This window comes from Myotis brandtii, unplaced genomic scaffold, assembly GCF_000412655.1.
Source record: "Myotis brandtii unplaced genomic scaffold, ASM41265v1 scaffold482, whole genome shotgun sequence".
Classification (NCBI taxonomy): Eukaryota; Metazoa; Chordata; class Mammalia; order Chiroptera; family Vespertilionidae; genus Myotis; species Myotis brandtii.
This window is the reverse complement of record NW_005368420.1, coordinates 286,341-296,967: the sequence shown is the minus strand read 5'-3', so window position 1 is coordinate 296,967 and position 10,627 is coordinate 286,341. Positions and strand designations below refer to the sequence as shown.

At 36.9% G+C, this 10,627-nt stretch overlaps 1 protein-coding gene across 1 annotated transcript in view; it reads right to left on the bottom strand.

The window, feature by feature from the left end:
* The window catches only part of TMEM116 (transmembrane protein 116), a 34,850-nt gene extending 26,021 nt beyond the window's left edge, over positions 1–8,829 (bottom strand). The window contains exons 1-4 of the mRNA XM_005876226.2: positions 8,734–8,829; positions 8,117–8,163; positions 7,331–7,394; positions 2,325–2,456 (exon numbers count right to left, since the gene is read on the bottom strand). Coding sequence (XP_005876288.1) covers positions 2,325–2,456; positions 7,331–7,394; positions 8,117–8,163; positions 8,734–8,781 — 291 coding nt within the window. The 5' untranslated portion in view covers positions 8,782–8,829. The remainder of the gene's footprint in view (positions 1–2,324; positions 2,457–7,330; positions 7,395–8,116; positions 8,164–8,733) is intronic.
* Positions 8,830–10,627: the final 1,798 nt, after the last annotated feature.

The following is a 10,627-nucleotide window of genomic DNA, read 5'->3' as shown; positions in this document are numbered from 1 at the left end:
TAATAACAATGTACCTACCTATATAGTTTAAGTTTAAAAAATTTGGCTCTCAAAAGAAATCTCAATCGCTGCACTATTGATATTTGGCTCTGTTGACTAATGAGTTTGCTGACCACTGGTCTAGCCTCCTACACACCTAGGCTATATGGTATAGCTATTACCCCTAAGCTGCAAATGTGTACAGCATGTGACTGTACTGAATCGTGCAGGCAACTATAACACAATGATAAGTATTTGTGTATCTAAACATTAAAAAGATGCAGTAAAAATATAGAAGATTTTAAAAACGGTGTACCTGCATAGGCCATTTATCATGAATGGAGCTTGCAGGACTGGAAGTTGCTCTGGATGAGTCAGTGAGTGAGTGGTGAATGAATGTGGAGGACTATGACATTACTGTACACTACTTTATAAATACTTTACCACTTACGTTACACTAAATTTATAAAAAATATTTTCTTTCTTCAATAAACTAAACTTAGCTTACTGTACATTTTACTTTATAAACTTCAAAATTTTTCTTAACTTTTTGACTCTTTGTAATAACAGCTTAAAACAAACACATTGTAAAGCTGTACAAACCCTTTTCTTTCTTTATATTCTCATTCTATAAAGTGTTTCCTATTGTTAATGGTTTTATTTTTTAATGTTTTAAACATTTAAGACACAAATAAATACATTAGCCTAGGCCTACACAGGGTCAGGATCATCAACATCACTGCCTTCCACCTCCACATCTTGTCCCACTGAAGGTCTTCAGGGCCATTCATGAAGCTGTCCTCTCCCAGGACAACAATGCCTTCTTCTGGAACACTAAAGGAGCTGTCTGAGGCTCTTCTTGAGGAGGTGTCATTCTTTTCATATATACATCCATGGTGGTTTGCTAGGTTTCTTTTTTTCATTATAGATTTGCTTGTAAACAGATAATGTACCATGAATATTCCTCGGTATTAATAAAAACCTTTCAGTGTTGAGGTCTATGTTTTCAAACTCTTAAGGAGCTTGTTGAGGTCTGCAAAAGCTTCTGCTAACCCCTTCATGTGAATTTTCTTGGGAGGAGTCTTCTTTTCTTTCTCTTACAGTTACTTTTCTCTTGACTCTCCTTCAGCTATGCGTTCCTGTTCCAGTTCCAACAACTCATTAGTCAATTCCTTAGAAGCCACCTCCAGGAGCTCCTCAATGTCATCCTCATCCACACCCAGGTTAAAGTTGTTAGCCATCTCGGCCATAGCCTTGCTGATCTCAACAACCTCCTATTCCTTGAAAAATCCTTTGAAATCATGAACTACGATGTCACTAAGCAATAGGAATATTTCAGCTCCATTATAATCGTAGGGAACAACGTCATATATGCAGTCCTTTGTTGCCCAAACACCATTATAAGAAGCATGACTACAGGCATTTTGGAAGATAGTTCGGCAGTTTTTTACAAACCTAAACAGAAGTTTACCATAGAATCCAGAAATCATGCCTTTCCCCCTAAACGATTTAAAAACTTATATGCACACAAAAGTTACACACAGATATTTACAGCATGGAGCCCATGCCTGACTGGTATGACTTAGTGGCTGAGCTTCCACCCATGAACCAGGAGGTCACGGTTTGATTCCTGATCAGGGGCATGCAGGAGGCAGCCAATCAATAATTCTCTCTCACGCCCTAGCCATTTTGGCTCAGCAGAGAGAGTGTCAGCCTACAATTCTGGTCAAGGGCACATGCCCTGGATGCGGGCTCGATCCCCAGTAGGGGGCGTGCAGGAGGCAGCCAATCAATGATTCTCTCTCATCATTGATGTTTCTATCTCTCTCTCCCTCTCCCTTCCTCTCTGAAATCAATAAAAATACATTTTTTTAAAGTTGTGCAATTTCTTTTAAAAATATTATTTTTTTAATCCTAACTGGAGGACATGCTTAGAGACAGGAAGGTGGGGAGGGAGGGTGGGAAGAGAAAGAGGGATGGAGAGAGAGAGTGAGAGAGTGAGAAAGAGAGAGAAACATGGATCAGTTATCTTCCATAGGCTCCCCAGCTGGGGATCAAAGCCACAACCCAGGGATGTGCCCTGAGTGGGAATAGAACCGGCAAATTCTCAGTGCACGGGATGACGCTCAACCAACTGAGCCACTCCAGCCGGACTATCTGGATTTTTCAAATTTTCTATAATAAACAAGTAATTTTTTTTACTATGAAAAACAATAAAAGCTATTGTGTCAAAGTGTGACAATAAACAAAAGGGTCCCACTTCCCAGACTGTATTATTTTTTTGCTTCCTATTTATCTGAGTGTGCCTTTCTTGTAATGTACAGTCACAATCTAGCAGTACTCACCTGTCCTACTGCTTGCAGGTTATAGCAGACAATGTCCTTATTGGCTGCTGAAGTTCCATAGAGAAGTGCTTCAATGAGCCAGCATATCCCCAGGAGGAGGTCAGAGAAGCTCAGATAAAAGAGTGGCCTCATCTGTCAAAGCAACAAAAGCCTCATTTCATAAATGATGCTAACAAGGAATTATTTTTATGTTTCACCTTTTTAGTAGAAACTGGGCATTGTTTTTCTGGAGCCTGTCCCACTGGTTGACTGTGAGGAATGTAAAGGAATACACCAGGTAGGAGGGAATCTGTTATCACAACTATCCTAACTGTCCCGGAATCAGAGTACTTATGGATTAGCATTGGCCCTTGTTCCTCATAGACACTCCTTCCTCAAACATAGAATCAAAGTAAACATAGAATCACAAATCCGTGCACCGGGCCTCTAGTTTATCTTATAAGTTTCCATATCAATGAAAATATCAGAATAAATTGTATATGTTGACTATGAATTTCTAACCACATTGGTGAAGTCTGCCTTTCTCACTTTCTAGTATCCTCCTCTCTTTTTTATCTCCCTACTCCCACTTTTCTAAAAACAGTTTTGGTCCTCCTATAGAGAAAACTATAAAATATTTATTGAGAGATACCAAAGGAAGATCTATAGTGAAAAAATATACCATGCTCATGGATTATAAGACCCAGTGTTATAGAAATGTCAGTTCTTCCTAAATTGATATATAGGTTAAATGCAATCTCAATTACATCTCAACATATTTTCTTGTGAAATTTAACAAGCTGGCTCTAAATCTAACTGACAGTTACAAAATATCAAGGTAAACTCTTGAAGAAAAACAAGCAAGACACTCAAAGAAAAAGGAGAAGGACTTGTCCTACACATATCAAAACTTAATGTAAAGCTAGAGCACAGATACTGTGGTCCTAAGCACAGGGATGAACAAACAGACCAATGAAACAGAATAGAGAGCCCCAAACAACCCCAAGCATGTATACAGACTTTTGACATATGGTAGAGGTGGCTTTTTAGATCAATGGAAAAAAAAGATAGTCTTCTCAAAATATACTATAACAATTGGATATCTATTGGATAAAAGTAAAATCAGGTATCTATTGAATAAAAGTGGATAGAGCATCAGCCTGTAGACCAAAGGGTCCCATGGTTTTTATCTCACACTCAAAAATCAGTTTCAACTAGTTTAAAAGATCAAATTGTTTTCGACTTCTGGTTATGGAGAGTTTTCCTAACCAAAACACAAAAAGTTGCCGAAACCGGTTTGGCTCAGTGGATGGAGTGTCGGCCTGCAGACTGAAAGGTCCCGGGTTCGATTCCAATCAAGGGCATGTACCTGGGTTGCGGGCACATCCCCAGTAGGAGATGTGCAGGAGGCAGCTGATCGATGTTTCTAGCTCTCTATCTCTCTCCCTTCCTCTCTGTAAAAAATCAATAAAATACATTTTAAAAAAAAAGCTCAAAATGAAGTAATTGGAAAATTTGACCCCATTAAAATGAAAAAAAAAAAGCATGTGTTAAAATACACCATGAAGTATAAAGACATGCCACAAAGTGGGAGAAGATATTTGCAACACATATAACTGACAAAGGACCAATATCCAAACAATATTAAAAACAAACAAAGAACTTACAAAGCAATAAGGAAACCCAACCGAAAAAAATGGACAAAAGATTTGAACAGGTACTTAAGAAGAGAGGAAATCCAAATGGCCATAAACACATGAAAATATACCTGACCACACCAATAATCAAGGAAATGAAAATTAAAAGCATAATGAGGAAAAAAAATTACATACAACCATTTGGAAAAGTTTAGCATGATCTAGGTCCTATTCTATATATGCATATTCTATAACAATTCTGTTATTAGAAAAAGACATTAGAGAAATTTTTGCATGTGTGCACCTGAAGACACGTACAAGACTGTTAATAGCAGCACAGGTTGATAAATTGTAGTAGATTCATAATATAGAATGCTAAACATTAATGAAAATGAAATGAACCAGAGATATATAAAACAACATGGATAAGTGGCACAAATAATATTAAGGAGAAAAAGCAAATCACAAAACAATACATACAAAAAATATCTATGTCAAATGCAAAAACAATCAAAACTAAGTTGTCTTTCCTTCTCTCTTCCACTCTCTCTAAAAGATTAATGGGAAAATATCCTTGGGTGAGGATTAAAAAACAACAATAGCCCTGACCAGTTTGGCTCAGTGGCTAGAGCGTCGGCCTGTGGACTGAAGAGTCCCAGGTTCGATTCCAGTCAAGGGCATGTACCTTGGTTGCGGACACATCCCCAGTAGGGGGTGTGCAGGAGGCAGCTGATGGATGTTTCTCTCTCATGGATGTTTCTAACTCTCTAGCCCTCTCCCTTCCTCTCTGTAAAAAATCAATAAAATATATTTAAAAAAACAAAACAACAATAAACTAATCTCACCTATACAAAGGAAATTTTCTCATGCCTATCTTCCAAATGAGAAGAAAGTTAAGATGCTAGTACTTGCTAATAGGGGTAAATGGTTAAGTTGCCTTGAACAAAAACAAGTGAATTAATAACATTTTAAACTGTATTTAATAAACATCAGATAGTATTATTTTCACCGCATATAGCATACACTGTGGGTAAGCCTGCTAAAAGTACAGGCAGATAGCGCATTCATAGATGAAAGTGGCCTATGACCTACCACAAGTTTATAACTGTTAATGGGTAAAAATTAAAACAATATAAAATAAACTCTGGAGGAGAGAGGCAGCCAAGTGGCTTTTATAAACAAGAACATAATTATGGTCATTGATTCAAGAAATAACCTTATATATAGGGACCTGTTAGCCACTAAAGCATACTTAAAGTTTTTGTCAGGGAAAAGGAAGGGGTTTACATATTTTCACTCGTGGTTGGAAAACCATTAGTTCTAGTAATAGGAGATAAAATCAATCAATTAAACAAAAATTAACTGAGTACCTATTATTGAGATCAAGAAAGATTTCACCCCTCCTATTAGTAAAATACTATGTTGAAGGTAATACAAAGAAATTGTACAGTATTAGGGAAATATAATCAACACAGTGCTTGATAAGGAAAACACGAAGAAAAGGCATAAGGCATGTGGCGGTGAGGGAAGGGGTCAATGGGGGGGAAAAGGGGGACATCTGTAATACTTTCAACAATAAAGATAAATATTTTTAAAAGGCATAAGACAAGATCCTAAATATAAAATCAAAGACTCTTTTCTAAAGCATACACAAACACACACACATCTGCAAAAGCAGAATGAGGATAGGGTAGGGGTAAAGCACTGTGTGACTTCCCCTAGCGGTCTGGGTCCAGGTCTATCGTGCTGAGGTGAAAGACCTAAAACAACTCATACGAATACTCTTCTAAAACTCTGCTTCCCAATATTTCTATTCAAGTAAAATAAAGAATATCCAAAGTATCAAATGTGATCTTTATGAGGAAATTAAGTCACACGCCATGCAGTGAACTATATCTGCCCTGAGTATTTTTTTAACATTGGCTGGCCTGGGACACTTTCTTCCTGTTTCAGGTTGTCTCTGAGTCACTGTCTAATCAGCTTGTCCCCTCTAGATTTCCCATGGATTTTTCCAATTTACTATAATTATTTTGCTGTTATTGTTAATCCTCACCAAGGATATTTTTCCATTAATCTTTTAGAGAGAGTGGAAGACAGAGGGAAAGACAGAGAGAAACATCATTGATTGTTTGCCTTCTGCACATTCCCCAACCAGGGCCTGGGCAGGGGAGGAGCCTGCAACCAAGGTACGTGCCCCTGACCAAAATCAAACCTGGAACCCTTTGGTCCGCAGGCCGATGCTCTATCCACTGAGCCAAACCGGATAGGGCACTATAATTATTTTTAATTTAATAGACTACTTTATCTTTTTTAGATATGCCTTCCATGTGTTTTTGCTGGAAGAAATAAAGGAAAACAGCCAAGTATGGCTTATATGTTTAACCTGGAAAAATTAGAATTTTTCCTAGGCCAAGAAAACAGAGTATGTGGGAACCACTGAACTAGTGATTGCTAAGGTCTTTTAGGTTCTGGTTATGTGAAAGGTGTCAGAATTGAAGCCAGAGAAATTAAAGGTCTCAATTTTCTCATCTGTGAAATAGGGCTACACCATCCTTCTCACAGAAGAGTAATGAGGACCAGAAGGCACTCAGCATAGTTGGAACACAGTAAGTGTTCCACATACAGAACTATTTTTGTTATTAAAGTGGGCCCAACAAAACCCAATGACATTTTCCACATATATGTTCTCCCATATATGTTCTAAACTACATTTTGCCTAGTTTTGTGCCATTTGGCCTCATTAAAGAAATAGTTGTTACATTTCTCATAAAATCTTTTCTGAGCTAGAAAATTCATCACTCTTCTTAGTCCTCTCTGAATCAGGAAGGTTTTTTGTTTCATTACACCTTAAATACATACAATATTTGTCAACTATACCTCAATAAAAGGAAGGTTCTTGCCTTGAACTTTTTGGTATGAATAGTTTTACATAGGATGTATTTTTGCTGTTTTCACCATTAAATTGTAATTGTATAGAAGGCCAGAACAGCAAAAATAGTACATTTTGTATAGCAAAGTCTTTGAACTATTTCCTAGCCCCTCTAGCAACTTAACCAACATATTAACATCAGAAAACTCACCTCTAAGCAGGACCCTACCAAACTTAGAGTGAACCTAGGTTCCAAACTACACTGTTTCCTTAACCTTAATAATACATACCAAAAAAATCCATATTTAGTAGTCAATCTCTGTGTTCAAAGTTATAATTAAAATAATTACCTAGAAGAAAAGGGAGACCTATTGACACTGTCTAAAATATCTCAACGGATCATGACAAATTTATAAGTGATTCATAGAATTATTCCATCATTTATAGGTGACACCTCTCTTAATTATATCAAAAGCTAAGTCACTAAAATTTCAAATCCAACACAAAAAGAGATTGCTCACCTCTGGAGATTTCTGTATATTCTGGAATACAGCATAAGCAATAAGTGAACTTGAACCTATAATACTAACATAGATAAAAGATCAATAAAACAGGACAATTGGGGTTCCTTCATGTTCGCTATTGATTTTTACAGCTTTATTGACATATAATTGATGTAAAATTACCTGCACATATTTAAAAAAATATATAGACTGCTTCATGAATTTGGGTGTCATCCTTGTGCAAGGCCCACATCAATCTTCTCTATTTCATTCCAGTTTTTAGTATATGTACTACCAAAACTATTGATTTTTTTAAGTAAATCCTATTGATCAAGTTGTCCTTTGATTTTCAGAAGTTAGCCCTCAATCTGTATTTTTTGGTCTTATTGTTGTTGATATTGGTACATTTTATTAATCTGAAAATATCAACTTGGTAAAGAACAACACTTCTCTCTAACTAAAGAATAAAAGCAAATCCCCAGGGTGGAAAATGTAGAAACTTTCAGAATTCTCAAGTTTTTCTTTTTCTTTTTTAAATATATTTTATTGATTTTTTACAGAGAGGAAGGGAGAGGGATAGAGAGTTAGAAACATCGATGAGAGATATACATCGATCAGCTGCCTCCTGCACACTCCCCACCGGGGTTGTGCCCACAACCAAGGTACATGCCCCTGACCGGAATCGAACCTGGGACCCTTCAGTCCGCAGGCCGACGCTCTATCCACTGACCCAAACCGGTTAGGGCTCAAGTTTTTCTTATACTAGTTTAAATAGTCATATCACATGAGATTATGTAAACGTACCTCAGAGTAGCCATAACAAATTGTATCCACTGTATTGCAGAATAAACCTAAACAAAATGAGAAAATAAGAATAAAACGAAGCCTTTTACATTTAATGTTCAACCTTATTCCAGTTTCACTGTTTATTAACTATCTGTGCAGAGCACAAACTCTTTTTCAGTACCTAATCAAAACACACTATAAATCTGAGAATGAGCAGAAAGTCTGACTAGAACCATGGAAAGGCAGGGCGGCTTCTTTCTTCCTCCCTTACTGCTACACTCTGGAAAACAGTAAGATAATAGAGAGGTAGAAAGTGGCTGAGTGGAAACAAACAAACAAACACAGAGTTAAATGAGAAAATTAATAAAGGGAAGAATAAAATGGAGAAGAGGTAGGAAAAGTTAAATTGTGAGACAGGACAGATATATGGGGAAAATGGGTAAAAAGAAAGGCAAACAAATGCTAAATAGAGTTGAGTGACAGCTAGACAGACAGAGGAAAACAGAATACTAAGCAAAAGAGAAATAGAAAAAAGAAACAATATGGAGAGAGATACTTGAGTGAAAAATACAGAACAAGGAGGAAGAAAGGGGGAGCAAAAAAGAAGAGAGCTTCCCCACAGCTACTAATCTCACCAAGTCCAGATTGTCTGTCAGAATTCTAGCCTCCAGCAGGAATGCCATAGGGACTTTAGCCCCAGCTATGCTTAAACAGCCAGATCCTTCTGCGTCAGGTTCTGAATACCCAAGTGGTGAACAGGTGGCTCCGCCCCTATCCCAGCTCGGCTCCTCCCTATCCAATCCTGCCCTGTACCTTGAGGGCAAGGAGAGGTGGCAACAAGTGGAGGAGAAAGCCAAGTAGAAAGACAAAAATAGGAAAAGCAGGTGACAAGGAAACAAAGTTCTAAAAAAGCATTAAAATTGTAAGAACGGGTGAGGCAGGAGTAATAAAAGTAGAAAGAACGAGTCATAGTGAAAAGGTAAACAGCTGCAAGAAATGGAACAGAAAAGGGGAGAGAAAAATAGGGAAGGGAGGTTTGCTTAAAACTTGCCCCTTTTTATATACAGAAGCCTGTGATGACAATAAAACAATTAAAAAAATAAAAATAAATACCATTGGACTTTAAGCAATAAAACAATTAAAAAATAAAAATAGAAGCCTGTGATGAGAAATATACACTGGACTGGATATTCACTCAATCAATAAAGTTTTAGTAATACCAAGAAAAAGCTGTGGAGAGAAGAGGTTATTAATATCTCATATTTATTTAATACTAACACCTTCAATATTCTATACCAAAAATCCCCACCAGAAATATCATTATATCATTAAATTACATGATTCATTTAATATACTTACGTTTATCAACTTTGTGTAAAGCATTGTGTTATGGACGATACAAAGACAAGATACAGACCCATACTTGCAGAAGTTTATAATATAGTAGGAAAAACAGCTTGAATACCAAAAACCTTAAATTATCTGCACACAAAATCATATATACTGATTGGCATATGAGCAGTATTTGTAAGAACTGGTAAAATTTGGACAAAAATTGGAGGAAGAAGGAAGCAGAAGGAAGAACATTTATTTCATCTAACCATACTTTTATACATTCTATGAATATTTATTGATAACATAAATTACATCATTTGCTTGGCTTGAGTAATTTAAATATATGACATGTATTCATATGAGGTTAAGAATATAGTGTAGAGTAGAAGACAAGACATTGTTAAGTGGAGGTAGGCTATAATCACTTTGTTTATTATTAGATAAATAAATTAGATAAATAAATTAGATAAATAAATAAAAATACCAGTAAATTTCTGGGTCAGAAATCCCTATTATAGGTTTTAGGGAGTGTTTTGCGGCTTCTAATCACATATCTATGTAATAAGGGTGAGGGGACTAATGACAGTCTCACCAAGTGATAAAGGAATGCTTTTGAACAAAGGACTCTTGTCTCAGTCAAGAACAAATCTCAGATTGTTCCGAGAACAGCCATGCGAAATTAGTCTGCTGCTCTCGATAGGACTTTTCTCTTTTGGCATCTCTTCTAAAATGCCTATGTCACCAGCAAACATGTGGGGATTTACTTTTCCATTTTTCTCTCTAAATTAGTCCCCTGCCTTCTGTATATTCAGCACTATCTTCCTTTGAAATGTCTCTGGAAAAATAATCTTCCCATCTTCTTTTTCTACAAGGGTTAATCAAGCCCAAATGATAAAGTGAGTAATATTTATTTTCAGTTTTCTTTTCTCCTCCTTTTTTAAAATTTTACTTGAGAGAGGAAGGGGGAAGGGAGAGAGGGATGGAAGGAGGGCGAGAAGGAGAGAGGTAAGGAGGGAGAGAGGGGGGAGGGAGAGGGGAAAGAGAGAGAGAGAAACATCAATATGAGAGAGAAACATCCATAGATGCCCCAACTTGGGATTGAACCCACAACCTGGGCATGTGTCCTGACCAGGAATGGAACCTACTATGGGATAAAGTAGGGGTACGGATGATGCTCCACCTAACTGAGCCACA